The following is a 20,302-nucleotide window of genomic DNA, read 5'->3' as shown; positions in this document are numbered from 1 at the left end:
CAAACTCTGCAGACCGACAGACAGACGACACACCTACCCAACTGTTTTGTCTCAGCAGAGAAAATAGATATTGAGACTATCAGGGTGCAGGTGAGCGTTCCTATATGCTTTCCTCTATTCTATCAATAAACAGAAGCTATATGACCCAGAGACCCCCGCTGTGCTCCCCCAACAATACAGACACTGTTCCAGAAACTTCACATCATATTTGTCCTGACGCCTGCGCTGCTGGTTCTCTCTGAGCTTTTTTAGCACTTGTTTCTGCGCTGTCATCTTGCATCCACTGAGGGCTGGAAGCGAGCATATAGCCCCCTCATCTATTATAGTAGAGTAAGCCTGCCTGCGCTTCACTAACTTGACATTGTCAGCCGAGCATGCACAGATTCAATCAACAAGAATTTGCAAGGAAGCGGATCACAGCACGGCTGAATCTGAGTCAGTAGTGTGCGCTGTCTGAAAACACAATCTGCTTCTTCTTTTGTGAAGCTCCAGAAATATTGGGGCGTGGCTCCAAAATAATGTACAACCACAAAGAGTTTTTTTGTAAACAGATTGTGACGTCATTCCTCACCACATTGTTTGTGGCAGAAGTTGTTTGCTGTACTTCACTTTTATTTTTCACTCTGACCATTGTCTTTGTTAACGGTTTTGTGTTGTTAGCTGGTAATGAATTAGGAAGATCATCCATTTCCCTTTTGTCAGTGCGAAGTAGGATATTAACGGTCTCAGTCACTCAATCACATGAATAATAGTACAGAGTAGAGAGTGACTACAGTGTGTAATACAAGAGTGTATAGGCTGGTGCTCGACCTTGGGTTATTCATAAATGTGTACAGGTGTGAGAGGGTCAGTGTATTCTGTGAATACTATATATGTGTATGCAGGAGGTGTCAGTCCATGTCTTTGTATTCTGTTTTCATACACAAGTGATTAGGGGTGTGTGTGTGTGTGTGTGTGTGCGTGTGTGTGTGTGTGTGTGTGTGTGTGTGTGTGTGTGTGTGTGTGCGTGTGCGTGTGTGCGTATGCGTGCGTGTGTGTAGGATCTGAAAGGTTTGCATTATCAACCTCCTGGCAACAAGCAAATGGAGAACCACAGAGTTCTGTTCTGTCTGTTCATTGTCAAGACCCAGTCGCCCCGGGTAACAGGGTTGCTAGGGGATGGATGGACGGACAGACTGGCATCACCAAAGTGCCAGCTAGACATGTGGTGCTCTGCATCTTAGTTTCCAGCTCATTGTTGTTGCCATCGTCCGTTTCATTTTATATCAAGATAAGCCTGTGAATTAATTTTACCTTTACAGAGTTTTATTTGAAAACCCAATTTGGTTTCTTTTTTGAGGTTTAAACAGAAAAACAGTGGTGCTTAATTAAATTCATGCAATTTAAGGAGATTTTTTTGTTTTTTTAAGGTTGATTTGATTATTTACAAGTCCTCAGGGTTACCTCTCAAAAAGGTGCTCCACCAAATGTGTCCTGCAGATGCTTGACTCCAATACCAAACGATTTGGGGATTAGGAAGCAAAGTTTGTGTGCTTGTGCTCGCCCCATAAACTGGGTGTGTTCTGTCCTTACAAACGGGAAGCATGAGTGCTTTTTTTATCAACCTGCGCCTGCCAAAACCAATGCAGAAATATTCACAATTTGCAAGTAGTCGATGAGGAATCCAACATCATAAATGCAGTTTCCTGTTCGCTTCCACTTATCGAGTTGTCATGGTGATGAATGCGTGTTTATTCACTGTAGATGTTATTTATTATTACTGTAAAGTGCTTAAGTAATCATGATGCTCCATTGTGACAGGATGGACACTTGAAGATATGTTGTGGTTAGAGAGTACAGTAGTGTGTGTGTGTGTGTGTGTGTGTGTGTGTGTGTGTGTGTGTGTGTGTGTGTGTGTGTGTGTGTGTGAGAGAGAGAGAGCGAGAGAGAGAGGGAGAGAGAGAGAGAGAGAGAGAGGGGAAAGGAGTGGAGGTATGAGGCGCCAGCAAAGAGGATATGTCTGGCAGCTGTGTCATTTTGCAGTGTAAAGGATTATGGGAGAATTACAATGAATGAGCAGGAGGAGACACACACAACGTTCGTTCTAGATTGCATGTGTGTGTGTGTGTGTTGAAGAGTCAGTGGAACTATTCATTGCTCAGTTGCTGCCTGTGACTTGCTACTGTGGCATTCACAGCAGCTGGTGCCACTTTAGTCACAGTCTACCTGTGCAAACAAATGACAGCAGTGACATTAAGCATTCACCACACTGTGGGTACTTTTTGTTAACTCTTAATATATTCATATATTGTATTTGTTGTGATGATTACGATAGGAGTCATTCTTCGGCTTAACCCTGCAAAGAGAAGGGACAAAAGGGCTTTTGGATTATTTGCATGAGTTTGCCATATATTGTTCCCCTAAACTGCCCTGGTTTGTAAATGACAAATGCAAACGTTGGTTTATAGCTTAAAATATTGTATCACTACACGATAGAATTGTTGTAGGATTTCTAACTCTCACATTCAGGCAGTACGCTCTTGTCAATGTCGGTGACACTTGAACATGATTGCGGAATGTGAGTCGTTGCATCAACTTGTCATATAGCCAAACCCAAACATACACATGAACACACACACACACACACACACACACACACACACACACACACACACACACACACACACACACACACACACACACTACACACCCCAGACACTCTCCAGTGACATACAAAGCCAGTCAGTCGTCTGGGATAATAGATGCGTAATGTGTCTGCGAAAGCATGTGTGCGCTTGTGTGTTCGACGAGTTGATGTGTCATCTCTCGTGCGCTCCGACGCCGCACTTCAAGGTTGCTTTATATCCTCGGGAGCATCCCCGAGTGTCTCTGAGGCTGACGATACACATTGTCGTTTTTACAGCCTATTATTGGGACACGCTGCTTTGGTGCAAGATGGCTTGCCAAGTAATAACAAGACCCAGGGAGGGCGTCCGACCTCTGAACATCAGAAGGGATGTTAACAAGCTTTCCTTGATCCCCGCATGTTTGTTATACAGCACACACACTCGCACAGATGTGCGGCTACTCACTGGCTCACTTACTTAATAGCATCAATCAGTTGTGGAACGACACACGCGCAATTCAGAAGTCCTTCATAGCTGACTACAGGAGCAGTCAGAAAGCTTTAATGTTCTTCACACACCACCTGCACCTCCTCTTTCAGGAAAATGAATGCATTCATTTCAGCCAAATTTTGGATTTTGATAGAAATCTGTTGTTTAAAAGTCCATAACTAATTTCATTAATTTCATTAATTATTAATGTTTAATTTTTTCAATTAACTGCAATTAATAATTTAGTCTATGTCAGTCTGGCATACTGACAGATGTTCAGGATATGTCTTCACAGCCATAACTGATGCTTTAAAATCACATATTTTGTATTTAAATCAATATATAACCTTATAAAAAAGTTGCATAGAAAAGCAAATCCTTACATTTAAAACCAGTAAATCAATAAGTTAGAGGTGTATTGATTAGGGCACTATGCATACAGTACCAGGTGTCATATAACTAAACCTACTCAATTACAGTTATTTTCATTATCAATACATATGCCATTTTCTCAATTAAGTGATTCATTGTTTGTGAACATCTCAATTTCCTAGATTCAGAGGTTTACATTTTTTTTGTTTTCTTCCACTTGCAGTCAAAAGGCCAAATTAATTCCTCTACTATTGTGGAAGACAATGAAAACCAGCACAGATACATTTGAGAAGCTGAAACTAGTTAACTTTAAAAATGTATTTTAAATAATTAATCAGCTGTCAAAAACTGCTGCCTGTTAATTTTCTGTCAGGTAGCTGATCAAGCACTTCAGCATGAAGAACACGCCACAGACACCAACTCCGTCTTCCAATATTTCTTTCTCTGTCTTTCAAAATGATTTAAAATAAGGTCAGAGAGAAACTTTGAGAAAGTTGTGAGTTAATTTTCAGTCAATGAGTTTCTACAGCAACTTTGATAGGCCGGCACTGAAAAACAATCTGAGAAATGTGGTTAGGGTGCATTCCACATGAAACACCATCAGCGGTGAGTCCCCTGTTCGACTGACTTTACTGCAGATCCTTTCTTTGCTTTGTTTCTCTACATTTTCTGTCTGTCTCTCCTGCTCCTATCGACCAAAAGGCAAAATGTCCAATAGATAATCTTAAAAAAAAAAATCTGAAAATGACACAGACATCTGCCGATCTCCCTGTCAATTCACAACCATGAAGCTGCATTCAAACACAGAAAAGTTAGAAGCCTTGGTGCACTGGATCAGCGGTCTAATGAATTCCATGTGTGTTGCAGGAGTCCAGGATGTAACATAAGTCCCATATCCCACTTTTTGATCCGAAGACATCTCGTCTTTGCTGCGACTCCTCACAGCAATCAATAACTAAAATCTATATTCCCCCTGAAACTGTGTTCTGCTCCACTCAACCAATCAAGCTTGGGATCAAGCTATGGAGCTCATTACAGAATCATCATATGGACCAACAGCCCGATGCACTGATCAATTATTCATAGGAATACGGTGTGATCTGAATCACAAGTGTGTGTGTGTGTGTGTGTGTGTGTGTGTGTGTGTGTGTGTGTGTGTGTGTGTGTGTTGAGTTAGGATTGTGTAAAACATCTGCTAGAAATCTCAGGTAAATGACTTTCTATTACAAAAGCTTTTACAGCCCCCCTAAGGTAATGAGATTCTACACCTTTCTCTGGCGGCTACAATGAGTCTCTCCGCGGCTTGTTGTGCTTCAGCAGTCAGTTTGTGTCTTCTTCTACTTTTCTACTTCCTCTCCACTCTGTCTCTTTCATTTCCTGTGAAAATCTTTGAAGATGAGGTGGCGGCCTTTCTGGAAGGACTCCAAACATCTGCTCTAACTTCTTTTACCTTTAGAGAGCTTCACATGAAAGGACTCTCAGCTTGGTGATCCAGTCTGGCTAGTTTAATGGGCCATTATGACCTTAAAGTGAAGGGCTTTATTACAATAGAAGTTATTTTATCTTATTGACCGTCTCTCCTTTTAATTACTGATATAAGGGAATCAACGCAGAAAGGGCTTTTTAAGTTTAACTAATACTTTTTTACAGACTTCTTTTACTTTTTCTGCTTCATATTACAATTTTTTTTTAATTTTACCTTTCTTATTTCCTTAGATGTATTTTCTTTTTGCCTACCCTCAAGGTTTTACTGAACAAACGTGTCAGCATCTTCATGGCAAATTTTGCAGACAAAACATGTGATCGTGGTTTCTCTCTGTGCTAATAATAATTAAAAAAAAGAATCTCCAACTTTAAACAATGAGGAACGCCCGTTTCAAAGGCAGACAACTTCAAATGCCTGCTGTCCTGTTTTTGAAGCAGTTGCGGCTTGTTTAGCCACAATCACATGGGCTGCAACCAGCTGTTTATTAGCAGCCTGTCAGCAGAACAATAAGTGTACTAGCCTAATGCAGAAAGGGGACACGCCGATAAGCTAAACGGCAACGAAAACCCCAGAACAAGGCCAGAAGTCAAAACACAGGAAATTAGCTGCTGTTTACTTTCGTTTGTCTAGACTTGTTCCTATTAATTAATTGCAAAGAGCCCCGTTGTGGATTTCTGACCTCAACGGAATCATCTCAATGATACTGCCGCATGTTTTATTGTTGCTTTTGAAGTGAAGCAGTGTTTGACCCATTTGTGGCCCCCAGGACTGTGTGCTGTGGTGTTAGCCCGACAGTAATCCCCCAGCGACCCAGAAAGTCATTTCTAGAGCAGGTGGTTATGTGGGCCATAGGCCTAATAACACAACAATGGCGTCATATGGCTGAGAAAAGTGTGAATGCCACGCACGGGTTTGGCATCCTGGTGGGCATTATTAAAAGCAGAACGCTTTTACCGCCGTCCGCTGCACTACTGATGAAGTTTGAAATCTAGTTTAAATCTGTTTGTTCATAGTTGCCTAATAGCAGCTGAACTGCATTTTGGTGACATGATCGGCACACACAGACAATCAGGATTATAAAAACAGTGAGAAGTGTGTCCCAGGAGAACATGTCTCTCATCCAAACCATCCATAGGATAACATGAATGCAGAGGATTAGAGTCACGTAATCTGTGTGTGTGTGTGTGTGTGTGTGTGTGTGTGTGTGTGTGTGTGTGTGTGTGTGTGTGTGTGTGTGTGCGCGCGCGCGCGTGTGCGTGCGTACGTGTGTGTGTGTGTAGGTGTGTAGGATAATAAGAATAATGCTGTCTGGGTTTTTCATTAAATTTTAGTACCCCCTGGTTTACTTGAGCCTTGTAAGTCTCTCTAAGCACTCAGTATTCTTCACTTTACTCATAATACTACACGATTTTGCACACAGGATGTTTAGTGCAAAAGAAAAAGGCGAAGGTTGACATATTTCCCAGCATTCAGCTGCACTCCTGCAGCCTCTCATGGGGCTTTGTGGAGGACAGTGTGGACAGACGGGGTAAACCAAGAGGACAATCCCAACAAACTGCACTGCTCTCTGGGGCATCTTTTTCCAGATGAGGCCCTTCTCTCACGGCCTCTGATGAAGCACTTTGAAAGTGTGTGTGCGTGTGTGTGTTTGTGTGTACGTGTGTGTGTGTGTGTGTGTGTGTGTGTGTGTGTGTATATGGGTGGGTGGCCTGTTTACATTCCACTGATTTCCTCACGAGAATCCCGCTCTATATCCTCTGTAGTGCCTGGGAAGGCGCGTATGTTTGTGTGCGCTTTTGTTGAGGATATTTTTAGATTCCTCTGTGGAATACAGTTGGCAACTGTCCTCAGACCAGCAGCAACAACTAAATACTCACTGCTGCACAAACACATGCATCCATGATGGACTATTTAACTTTGAGCAGACCTCTTTTGGAGTTTAAAGTGAGAATGTTAGATTTTAAAACGACATTTCTGTTTTAGGATAAAGTTGGATTTAAACTCGGTGCTGAGATTTCTAGGAAGTCTTACACAACAAATTTCTTGTGGGAAGTGAAGGGATTGCAAATGTCATTTTTGTACTGAAGCAGCTTAAGGCAAAATCTACAATCTCCTCTCTGGCCCTGTTCACGCTGTTAATTCCTCCTCAAGACAGATGATTTTATGCTCCTTGCTGTGTCAGCTGACGGTTGGTTGCCTTTTCTATCTCCCTCCTAATCTCCAGAAGAAACAATCACATGAGCTTCACTGGAACAAATCACCCTTTGGGCTCTGTAGCCTTTGTCCTTGACTCTCCCCGACCCCTGTTACTTTCTGTTACCCCATCCCTCTCTATTGCTGACCTTCATACTCCTCCTCCAACCTCAATCCTCCACCCCTGTGCACAGGACACACCTTTAAGCAATTCTAAAAATTGTGTATGCTAATAATAATTTTATATATTTGTATATTATAGCCATAGTCAGGGAACGAAATGATTTTTTTTTTGGCTTTACAGCCATAGTTGCTGGTAGATGAAAAAGTTAGCGGCCATTTTTTTATAACACCCAGAAATTACAAATTTATTTTTGTAGCTAATAGAGAAGATCTACATGTTACAAAAAACAGAGGTAGTTTACTTTACTCAGCATCTCTTTAAGGAAACCATAGCTGTTTTCTTTTAATTGATTTCCTCATTTGAGAAAACCTCATGATCTACACCAAACAACATCCTGTCTGCCCTGATAAGCCTGATTCACATTACTTGATATGTCACTGATAGACACTCAGGAAGTTCTCCAGTAACCAAGTCATGAATACACGTCATTATCACTTGATGTCTATGTTGCATTACCCATTACACTCAGGCTGATATCAACAGGAACAGAGTCACCATCCGCTGCACTGCTGGGGTCAGAGCCGAGTGGAGTGGCTCTGTTGTGCAGAGAGTGTTAAGTGTTCAGGTCTCTAATGGCCAAATGAGATGGCAGCCAGAAGCATTGAGAGGTAATTTACAAATGCTGTAATGTAATGACTGTTGATTGTGAGGGTCACTTTGGAGGAGTGTGCAGAGCAGATCACAGTGGTAGGCAACACATTTAAAGCGAAGTGATTCAACGAGGAAATAAACCAACAGATGAAATAACAGAATATATAATTTGTAATTGGCCTTTAAAATAAAGCAACATTTTCTGACCTGATACCACTATCAGCAGGTGGAATCATTTTCCTGTGACTTCAAGTTAGAAAGCACTGTTGCCAAAAAAAAAAAAAAAAAAAATCAAATTTGACACTGATACAAATACGTTTTGATCCACTTAAGGCCCAGACTACGCAGCGTGGTTGAGTGGTGAGCTGTTCAAACACCTTGACACCAACACCTTTCTAACAGGGATGTAGTTGTATTTCTGTAAGCACTGAAGCGCACTTGTGACACGCGCACATAGTTAGGTTGTGGCTAGTTTCTAAGGTTACGTAAGCACTGTTAAAGTGAACAATACAATCAAGTGTTTTTGTCGCACTAGATTACTCATCTAAAGTGTTTTTTGTCTGATTCCACTCACTACACATTCCTTCTAATACGTTACAATAAAAACCTTTTTAAGAAATGAAGTATTTCTCTCGACTGAAACACGAGAGGGCTTTTAATTTGAAATGGAAACAGCGTTGAGTTTGTATTAATGGTGTAATGCAGTAACTTTAACGGGGCAAACAGGAGCGGATCAAGAGAATGTTATTTCTTTACTTGGTAAAAATAAAAAAGTGGCAGAGCGTCGTAGTGGTGCACGCAGGCACCACTGCACCTTTTCTTACCAAGACACTGATGGTTTTTCCTTTAATTGTCATTCATCTGTACAGTTTTTCAGCATTATTAACTTCATGAAAGTCTGTCCGTGTTCCTCTTACTTTGCTTCCACCTGTGTCAGTCTGTGAATATTTTCAGAGTGTGTCACCCTGCTCTCTCCACACACCTTGCCACATTATCCACCCACTGTGTCAGAATGGATTTGCCATTGGCCACCTCAGCTTCCTTGAAAGTGTCAGAGTGTGAAGGTGCCTCAGTTGCATTTTCCTCTCAGACTGCTGCCTGCACACCGAGTGCTTTAATGTATTCTTACACATCATCTCTCTCTGTCACACTTGATGTCTGTCGCTTGCTAATTGGTTCATCTCTATTCGAATGAGTGTGCCTGTGCGTGTCCATTTTTCATCGTATTTTTGTGTCTAAATTCCCGAGTGTGTGTGTGTGTGTGTGTGTGTGTGTGTGTGTGTGTGTGTGTGTGTGTGTGTGTGTGTGTGTGTGTGAGCCTAAATAATAGAGTACATGCACGTGTGACTGACAGCAGATTTTCCGCCACCAGCAGGCATTGTGTTTACAGCGCTGTTGCACATTCAGTTGGTTCATTTGGTTTTTAGCTCTCCCTGGGGACACACTGAGTCGCCCCCATTAACTGATTTAAGAAGGGCTGTGGCAGCCGCTGCCGCTTTGTTAATAAATATGCTACCATGTTATATATTTATCATACAGGATTTGGCCCTCAAGTTTATTTAGCTGTTGAACACAGCAAGCAGTGTGTCTGGAAATTGGAGTGCCCCCTCCACACTGAATTCTACTTCCTGCCATGAAATATGGAATAATCTTCGGCTTGTGAAATGAGAAATCAAATGGAATTGTGGAAAAGGTGAAAGCAGGACTGTATCTGTCTCGTGCAATCTTCCACAGTTGCTCAGGCGTGTGCAGGTTGGAATTAACTAGAAATCTGAATATTGCTGTCTGAAGGCTGCCAAGTCTTGCAGCATCCGACCTCCCTCCCCCCAACCTACCCCACCCCAACCACCCCTCTCTCTTGGCTCTTATAGAGGTTGCCATGTATGTTTCGCTTCAAAATCCCCCCGAACCAACCCCAACTGTCCACCCCACCCCCCAACTGCTGTTTCTGATTGTAGATGTGCCCTTTGAGTCCCTGCAGGCTTCCATATTTTACCATATCTTTATGGGCCTGCAGACATGTTGAATATGTGATGGTCTGGTCTGGTGAGGGGTGAGACTCTGGAGGTGCGGAGGAAGAGGTTGAGGGCTGAAGCTTGAAGAGAAGTGAGAAAAGATGCAAATTGTTTTAAAGCAAAAGAACATAGGTTAAAGAAATGGTGGTTTATGTGTGAGGGAGGGAAAAGGGTTGTGTGTGTGTGTGCGTGCGTGCGTGCGTGCGTGTGTGTTTTGTGATATAAAAAAAAAATCCCAGGGAGTAGAAATCTATCTGAAAAATGGCTTGCACTGAAAGGTCAGATGCCGCATCAGCACGCCTCAGAGTCCTTCTACTCCTTCACTATTTCCTTCTTCTGGATCCTCTCTCTTCTCTGCTCCTTAAACCCTTTTCAAAATGCACACATACATCCATTAGCAAACCGGACTTTCCTCTTAAGTACAGCAGTAACGTTACAGCGGGTTGGAAGGGTCAGACCCCCGACCACTCACCCCATCTGGGCCATCTAACAAACCCACCCCTGCTGTGGTTAGAGCCTTGTAAAGATGGATCACATTTCCATTTCAGTCGCTCATGTGCTCACACACTGACACACACCTCTATTTAATTCCCCCTTTTGCCCTGTTCCTTTTGTTCAAAAGGCTGGTGTCACACAGGAGGAGATAAATGAAGGGCTGCGTGGCAATTTCCAGAGCAGCAGCAGCAGCAGCAGTAGCAGCTTCGGGGTGTAGCAATAAGACTTCTAAACAAAAATAATTCTTGTTGTGGTTGTAAATGCATCTTTGACAGGAAGAGTGCATGTGTGTCATCTGCATCTGTTGCATCTCATTAGCAGCTTTAAGAATGAATTACCTCAGTGGAGTTCTCTCCCGCAACCACACACACTCCCACACACAACATCCTTCGTCCTATTCCATCCACACTGATAATCCCTTTATCTTGGCAGCTATTCAACACGTAAAGGCCAATCCCACTGAATAATGATGTGGTCGTATCTAGTCCTCATTCACTCTCATGCTAATCTTCATCTCAAGGTGACAATGATGTAAAAATGTTATGCATGCAGTCGTTCGGGGCTGAATAAATATGCTATTTCCTGATCAGGGTTGTGCGCGTGTTTGTATGAGTGCGGTTAATATTTCACGTCTATTTTAAAAGGTTTGTTTTTTTTAGTTGATGATTGATTTAGTTCCAGAGCAGAAGTCAAAATGACGCAATCAAAAACAAGACAGACATTAGTTCAACAATTCAACCCCAGCTCCTTCCCTTTATTAGAGTTTGCCAAGAAGTTTACTTACAACATGAGTGACAATTCCTAAAATCATTACAACAATCCATCCTTATTTTTTTTAGGCTGTGCCCCACCATTTACATTTTCGAATGACACGCCTGGCTGGTTTGTTTAATCACTGTAAATTGCTCCGCTGCACAATTACTAACGTCACTTTTGTTTTAGCATTTTATTATTAGCTGCGTGGCATGGTTGTCACAAAGCTAATCAATCCCAAAACAATGACTGAATGTAGTTTGTTCTGCTGGAGCGAGGAGAATAGAAGTGCTTTGTTTGTCTTGTGTGGCATTAAATTTCAATTTAACCAATGTTTGTATGCTCTGCAGACATGACTGTTAACACGTATAGCATCAGTTGTAGTTTTGGGAGTAGCAGACAGTTATATTTTACTGATGGGTGATGTTCTTAATACTTCGGTAACACACTTCTGCTTTTGAGAGGGCAGAGGAAGTGTGTTAAAGAAGAATTTATATGACAAGATTTAAATGGAAAACAACTCAGTGCGCCTGAGAACGGTGACTGTCGAGAGAACGAAAGAAGGGGAGGAAAGAGAAAAGTAGAAGTGAAATTGAAAGGCTTAAAGTGTGTGAGAGTGAATATTCTTTCTGTATAGAGTGCGTCAGCGCCTCACACAGGCACACATTGTTGAGCTTAATTGAACAAACACTCACAGAGTCTGGTCCCAATGATTTAAATGCAAAGCAACCGCCTCAGGCATTGGCAAAAAAAATAAATAGAAAAGACAACAAGAGGGTAGATAAAGAAGGAGAAAATGGAGAAAAACCTGCCACAGATGGAAAAAAATAACAGCATTTGGGACAAAAATGCAATTATGCTCAGCGGTAGTGTTATTTATGCGTCTAATATAAGCTTTTTGTTGATGTGAAGTTACCACAGAAACATGTTCCGCAAAACCAATCGAGTAAAAGGCCAGAGGCGACCGGGCCAGTCAATAAAGATGCAACTTTATGTTCATCCAGTTTGAGTGCGGTGGTTTCTGAGTGTCTTTGAGATAAATATCTGCAGGCCTCCGAACCCTTCAGGGTCATCCGTGTCCTCAAAAACTGGCAGAGGGAGACAGGAAATGTGGCTTTCCCGTGGGGTAGAGTGACATTAACTTCAGGCAGATTTTTCAGACACAAGCATGTTTACACAATCTTGGCACAAATACACAGAGCCTGTGTGGACTTGGAGTGGCTCTGCAAGGTCCAGACAGGTCATGAAATGCTGGGGGAGAGAGGAGCTTTGTCATTTTTGGTGAAGACATGAGACACATGTTGCTGTGCAGCTGCTCAGGATTCTTGAAAATTGGATTCTGCAGTTGAAAACGTGGCCATCCTGTAAAACGTGGTTGCTAACGACTTATCATAAAGTAGACAAGCACAATAACTGGAGGATGTAGTTCTCCTTTTGTGTGCTGTTTTCATTCTGGTACAAAAAAGAAAGAACTAACGTATGTACATGTTCTGTGCACTTTAAGAATGAGAGATAGGATCCTCGGTTGAACGGCTGTTGCATCTCTTTTAATCTCTTCGGAAAACTTCAGGGAGCGAAACGTTTATCTGCTCAGGGATAATGCTTCATATTTCGCTCATATGACCCTACAAGGAGATCGTTATAAATATGACTGCCAGCAGACACAGTTTCTATATCTTGCAAGAGAGTCGTGTGGCTGTATGGAGATAAAACATGTATCTGTAATATGTGAGAGGAAGGAAACGGGGAGCCTTGCTAAATTATGCATTTTCAATTTCCCCTATTTAGGGAGGATAGATCAATTTCTCCCGCTAAAACCATTAACCCTTAGGATGGGCAGAGTTACCATGGCAACACTGATATGTCGCTTGATCAGAAGCACCTGTTTTCATGCTCGTACAAGCATGCAGACACACACATACACTGATTAGACAGTATTTCTCCTGTCTCAGCCCTTTGGCTACACACACACACACACACACACACACACACACACACACACACACACACACACACACACACACACACACACACACACACACACACACACACGCAGACTTCATTCTTGCAGGTTCCTTTATTTGTAAGGATGCATGTAATTCAGCAGACTTTTGCCATGTCTGTGTGTGTGTGTGTGTGTGTGTAAGTGTGTGTGTAAGTGTGTGTGTGTAAGTGTGTGTGTGTGTGTGAATGCACTTGATTGCATTGTCAGGGCAGGGTCCCTCATGCACTGCAGCCTGTGGAGAGTTGTATTTCATCAACCAGCCCTGGGGATGGGTCTGTGTGTGTGTGTGTTTGTGTGTGTGTGTGTGTGTGTGTGTGTGTGTGTGTGTGTGTGTGTGTGTGTGTGTGTGTGTGTGTGTGTGTGTGTGTGTGTGTGTGTGTGTGTGTGTGTGTGTCACTATGACTGTGTCGGCCTATATGTTCCTTCTGTGTTTCCCTTGCCTTACTTGCCTTTATTTGTCTTTTCCTCTGGAGTTGTCCTCTCTTTTCTTCATCACATTGTGTATCTTTTAGTGGCAGTGTGGTTTCTATACATCTTGATTACTCCCCCTCCTCTCTCTCTCTCTTTATCTTCCATTCTGTCCTCTCTTGGCTGCAGTCCCCTATCCTCCTTATCCCCTCCCCCATCTCTCTAACCCCCCACCATCCAAATGGCCCTCCAGTCAGGACACAAGATGGTCAGTGTGTGTGTGTGTGTGTGTGTGTGTGTGTGTGTGTGTGTGTGTGTGTATGTTTCATGGCGCATCTATGCTCATTGTTTTCCTGATTTTACTATGACCAACTGTTTTCTCACACAGACATGGAAGGATGAATCAAAGGTGACCAAAGTTCCCTGAAAGGGACCATTTGTGCATTAAAATGTGTGTGCAGGAGTGTATGTATCTAAATGTATGTTTATCATGCTCATACCCTGCATTATTGTTGTTTTATATGTGGATGTGCGTGTGCATACACACACTGTTTCCACTGATTGGCAGGTCATCAATTAATCTCAGCCATTAAGAGATGACACACTAACATTTAATTTATTATAAGAGGCTTAAATACCAATTGTATGCTGCTGCTTTAAAAATGTCTTTGGATTGTGCTTGGTCTCTGCTACGAAGTGTGTTGTCGTGTGTGTTTATATATTTTTGGTGGCCAGAAAGATGATTACACTTCTTCTCCAACAATAAATCCTGGATTATTTCCACAAAGAATGCACACAAAGAAGGTTTGAAGCAACCAAGCAAAATCTCTCATTGTGTGAAATACACTGCAGTCATCGCTTTCTTTTCAGACTCCATTTATAATTTTACAAAATGTTACTTTGGGCTTCCTGTAGAGCTCCACACAAGCGTGACTTCTTAAAGAAAGTTGAGGCTTTTCTCTCCCCTAAAAACTGGATTATTTATTATTGTGGAAATGCCTCTGGCTCTCCTTTGAGAAGCTTCCTGGGGCTCATTTCTCAGCAGCCATCCAGCTGTAAACCTTCCCCGTCTGCGTGCACCCAGAGGACCCTGCAGAGGGAGGTGTCACGCAGCTACAAAAGCATCCACGGAAACTGAAGCTCTGCCTTGCCTGTGGATGTAAATTTTTCTCTTTTTTTCTCTCTTTTTTTCTCTCTCTACTATCCAGCAGTTTGTCCAACAGATGAAACCCCCCCCCCCCCCCCCCCCCACACACACACACACACACACGTGTCTCTGCCTGACTTGTATGCTTCACTGCAGGGTCAGGTAGAGTCTCTGCCTGTAGAGCAGCAGGGCTCAGATTGGATGCCTTGGCTTTTTTGGCTCTAGTTTCTTGCACGGGAGGCTCTGCCATGATGGGGTTTGTGGTTCGTCTCAGGTCTGTGTGTGTGTGCGTGTTTCTATGTGTACAGCTGGGTGAGGGTAGAATTTGGATTTCTGCCTTTAATTCCCCAAACCCATTCCTTTTTAAATGGCTTTTCCAGTCAGTTATTTTCCATGGCATGAAACAGAAGACATCCACACTGATTGTCTCTTTTCCAAGGCTTCTGTTTTCTCTCATCAAAGCCTGAAAGTGTTGGGAGGAGGAGAGGGACAGCATAAGAAAGTGCAGTTGTAGTCCTTGGCTTGCCGTCCTGTATCACGTAGCAGCTGCCTGCGAGGAGCTTGCCACAGTCAAAAAAGATACTCCAAGCTTTTATGTATGGTGTTTATCAAGTATTAAGGAACAGAGTGTCTTGTGTGAAAGAGTGGATGGTTTATTCCACGCAGATTTTCTATTCAGCAGGGAAATATGTCACAATGTTACTCAGAGCTGACTCTGTGTTTGTACTGAACAGGTTCTTCTTTACATTTGCACCACTCCAATGTGTTATTTCTTCTTTCTAATATTACACTGTTTCATCTTAAATGTGTTGTTGTAGAACACTCAGGTGCTTTTTTTTTTTTGTCCAAAATGTAATGGAAGTTACAGCATGCAAGACAAAATGCTTCAATTTTGGTGCATTATTGAAGATGTTTCACTATACAAAAAAAGCAACAACAAAAAAACACGTGTTTGCCATGTTTACCACATTTTGCAACATATGATAACATGGAGAAAGAATATGTGGACAAGTTTTCACATGGGGATCTACATGGTTTTCACCATGAAAATTTTCCAAAACTGTGTTTCCCATGGGCAAAATGCATGATTCACAAGTGCATAATCACGTGTCATGTTGTCACGTGATCACATTTGTTTTTGCACATGTGAAATCCATGTGGTTTTCATGTAAGGGTACAAAATAAGTAAAGTAAGTTGAAAATCACATTAATAATCGCTTTTTGGGGGGGATTTGGCTTTTTTCTATTTGGTATTGGCAGTGCAGACACAGACAGGAAATGCGATGAAAGGAAAAGAAGGAGGTGACTTGACCCTGTTATCTACTCTCCATCTTCTGTGAAAAAATTTCCCTTCGGGAATTAATAAAGTAACGCCCTAACCTAAACTGAACCTCTTGAGCTTGAAAGTTAATTCTTAACCCTGGAAACAGGAAACATTTTCTCACCACAAAAACACCATTCAGTAGCTGTTCTAGTGCTTTTGGCTGCATCACATGATCTTCCTCAGCAGGTGGAGTTGCCCAGTTGTCATTGAACTGTAGATCGTTGGAGGCCGTTAAGGACTTCTTGGCCATGTTGGCTTGCTTAAAAGATGAGACTCTTGACCTTGGAAAGTAAACTAAACCAAGTAGGAACACAATGAAACTCTGGTTAAAAACAAGTGCACCGTCATAACGCCACACATTAATACCAATAACATACCTGCACACACACACACACACCACCTGCAGTTTAATAGTCCTCTGCGAGTTGCTTTCCAAACATTTCTGTTATTTTTTATTTTTTTCTCTCAACCACCATAAATAGCGCTGATGGGTAGAAGGAAATGTTGCTATGGTGACACAGTGCTGTGGCAGCTGGTAATTATTCTGGTTTAAGTGCCAGCAGAGACACACTTCGAGCTGGCAACACAGTGGCAGATAGTGACACCTGGACACGAGCCTCTCAGACGAGGGCGGACGAGGAGATCTATCAGGCATTTTTCACAGAAGACGTGACGACATTGTGAACACATGCAGACTCATTTTAAGTCATTTAAAACAAAATCGTGAGATCAAGGTCATAATCTAACGGAGTGTGAATTCAGTTTGATGCAAAGCTGTGAACTTTATGACTGAAACACTGCACCTTGGGGAGTGTACCAGTGTGTGTTCATGATGTAAAATATTACTGTGAATACAGTAGATATCCTGTGTTATATGATACAAGTCAGCAATGATGTCACCTGGTTATTATCCTCTCAGTTACATGGGCTGACCGATCAATAAAGAGGACATTGTGTGTGTGTCCCATGTGAAAGATACTGTGAAACGGCTGTTATATTCCTAAAGGTGTGTGTGTATGTGTGTGTGTGTGTGTGTGTGTGTGTGTGTGTGTGTGTGTGTGTGTGTGTGTGTGTGTGTGTGTGTGAGCAAAAGTGTGTGTCTGGGAGGTTGCAGGCAGCCTGTTGTCCAATATGTATTTGATATGGGTATCACAAAACACAAACACATTTTCGTCACTTCTCTCCCACTCACACGCCTGCACCGCCTACATCCAGACACACACACTTGTAGACCACACACACACACACACACACACACACACTCACACTCACACACACACACACACACACTCACAGAACAACACCACGCTCCAAGGATAATATTCAGCTCAGTGCTTTACCTCCACCCAGCAGTAATCCCCCACCCCTTCTCATTTTTATCTTCTCTATTCCAGGCGAGGCCGACCTGCCTAATCATCCAAGGTGTCAAGGTAAGGCTGTGTTAAAGCTGTGTTCGCCTCTCACCAGCCACTCACACTGATAGCAACATGAGCCCGGGTGTGTTTTTCATCTGGGAAAACACAACCGGCGTTCTAACAAAAACAGGAATTCCTCTGTGTCGTTTGAAGGAGACAAAGTTAAAATTGGGTTCTGCGGCTCCGTCTCGAACTTCCTCGCTTCTCGAAGACGAGGAGTGCTTCCCCAGCTCCCTCACTCCCTGGTCACATTAGCATAGGCGAGCAGACACAATGGAGTTTCTCCATCGGTGTACGCACACTCTGTACATACGCACATGCCCATTACTCCAGACAGGAGTTGTGCACACACCAGGAGAACATAGACAAGGAAAGATAGTTTGTCATATTTTTGTCACTGCAAGGTATGTTGTCTCTTCAGCTGGCTGAAAGGTGAAGGGCAAAAGAAGGCAGACACACACACACACACACACACACACACACACACACACACACACACACACACACACACACACACAGAGAGAGAGAAAACACTTATCACTGTGTGTGATTTTTCTCTGCTCTCTCTCATTCATCTTGTATGTCACCTTTTCTTTCTGATCATCCTTTCATCCCTTCTCCACCCTGTCTGCCCTATATCTCTGTCCTAGTCACGGCAGATGTCCAAATATCCCCCCTCCCCTCTCTCACACACACTTGTAAGAGCAATGCACACACAGCACAGACAGACAGCGGTATACAAACCATCCTCCCCACATTTATTTGTTTTCGGGTTTTTTTTGGTGGCTCAAAGTAGCACACAATCTCATCCCTGCCACCGCCTTTTCCCGCTGTGACTCGCCCGCAACTCCTCGCAGCCCCATAAATCATCCGTGATAAAATCAGGGGTTCCATCAGTTCACTGAAACCCAACTTTAGCTGTTAGACAGAGACGTGATGAGGTTCCTGATGCTGTGCGCAGAGCCCAGCCACCAGTTGTGGAGGCTCTGGTGTGAGGGGCCACTGCAGCATACTGAGGCAGGTTGCTGTCTTTACTGCAGTCTCACTCTGCTCTCTTCTGCCACCTGCTGGCCATAGTATGCAGTACAGCTGCAGGTGAATAATGCACAGAATTGATAACAATAAGTCTCAACAAATCCCATGAAGAACCAACAATGACTTCATCCTACAAACAAGTTTATGCAGCCGAAGCCTTATGTACCTCATTATGTTGTTCCATAGAGCTCCAAACATGATTAAAAACGTATTAGTGAGTTACACTACCGCACTCACTGCTGATGGACATGATCACTGTAGTATAACACTGCCCTGCTGCCATAGATAATCAAAACTTTACTAAATCGACAGCTGGAAATAGTTCACGACAAATGTCTGTCTACTCCAGTTAATATTTGCTAAAATGTATATTCTCTGTTTGGGTAAATTAGTTTGTCCTTTTAAAAATGTCAGTACGAACTTGAGTATTAAAGATTTACAGCTTTTGGCTGTCACTGAGGATGTCAAAAAGAGTTGAGAGACACACAAACACATTGTTGCTTGTGTTTTTTAATGCGATTTGTCAGCAGTAATACATGTAGAATATTACCTGGCTTATGCTTAAAACCACTTGTTCTGTTGTAGTAAATGATAAGGAGTCCACGTTTAAGGACATTACATTGTTGACACAGAAGTGACACTTCAGTAAAACTGGGTTCACTACGTTACTCATTAGCTTTTCATAACAGAATTGATGAACACAAATGATTAATGAAGTAAAGCTGATGAGTCGGGATTCTCACTTCAGTATGTTTTCTTAACAGATTCAGCACAGTTTGAGCTCTTTGGCCGATTGTATCCTTCAGTAAACGGTTTATCCTCAATCAACAATGATAATTTAGTTTCTGCTGAAAAACTAGAAACACCAAATTTCTTCTCTAATACATATTTAATGTGGGCTTTTCCAAAAGCTCCATTTGCTCAGTGTTGTTGGTGTCTCTCCGATAGAAGTAATGATCTAATAACAGAATAATTGCTGGCAAAACAAATAATCTGGTTTCTTGTTCAATCTGGATGTCAATTTAAATTTGTCTTGTGTTTCATTTTTCTTGTGTCTTTCCAGCTGGTACCTGTCCGATGTCCTCTCCTCCCACCGTGTGATGTGTCATGGCTCCGGCGCTGAGCGGAGTGTGGTGGGGGCCGGAGGCGGGTGTTGTCGGGTCAGGGACGGCAGCTGCTACTGGCGTGGCGTCGTGGCTGGGGACTGGGCAGCTGGTTGTGCTTGTCACCCTCAGCACCCTCACTGCCTTGCTGCTGGTCTCTGTGCTGCTGCTGCTGTGCGCCAGCTGCCAAGGGTGAGCGCCATCACACACACACACACAGACAGACACACATATATGAAGCTCGCAGTCCTGTATAGTTGCTGTTACGGTTGTTGTTCTAGAAAACACTCGCATTTGTTCATGATGTCAAAAAAGCTGGACGCGTGTTGTGAAAACAGCTTCCTGGAGTTGTGTATCGACACATCCTGCAGTGTCAGCTATCTAAAGCAAATTGTTGGAAATGCCGACAGTGCGCAAATACCTAAGAGGCCGTTCTTAGCAACAGTAATTATAGGTAGAGCGACAATATAGAACAGTGCTGCAGAGTTACAGTAAAGAATATCCTCAGGGGTAAAAGTGCTTTAATACAATTATGAATTAGTACATGTGCTGCCAAAGTAGGACACATAAAGACAGACAGGCAGACATCAATGTGATTTGCAAGTATCTAAAGAATTAAAAAAAATATAGAATGAATGACAAAGAAAGTATAAATGAAAGGAAAGGGGAAACAGGATATTG

At 42.6% G+C, this 20,302-nt stretch overlaps 1 protein-coding gene across 1 annotated transcript in view; it reads left to right on the top strand.

Annotated features, from left to right (window-relative positions):
- The window catches only part of pag1 (phosphoprotein membrane anchor with glycosphingolipid microdomains 1), a 52,422-nt gene that overhangs the window by 15,845 nt on the left and 16,275 nt on the right, over nt 1-20,302 (top strand). Inside the window, exons 2-3 of the mRNA XM_069176001.1 lie at nt 17,463-17,498; nt 19,582-19,813. Of these exons, the coding sequence (XP_069032102.1) occupies nt 19,626-19,813 (188 nt within the window). The 5' untranslated portion in view covers nt 17,463-17,498; nt 19,582-19,625. The remainder of the gene's footprint in view (nt 1-17,462; nt 17,499-19,581; nt 19,814-20,302) is intronic.

The sequence above is a fragment of the Embiotoca jacksoni genome, unplaced genomic scaffold, assembly GCF_022577435.1.
Source record: "Embiotoca jacksoni isolate LCO1_2020_lvr unplaced genomic scaffold, fEmbJac1.0.p SCAF_7, whole genome shotgun sequence".
NCBI classification, from domain to species: Eukaryota; Metazoa; Chordata; class Actinopteri; family Embiotocidae; genus Embiotoca; species Embiotoca jacksoni.
Note: the sequence above shows the minus strand (reverse complement) of the source record. Positions and strands in the feature narration are given on the sequence as shown.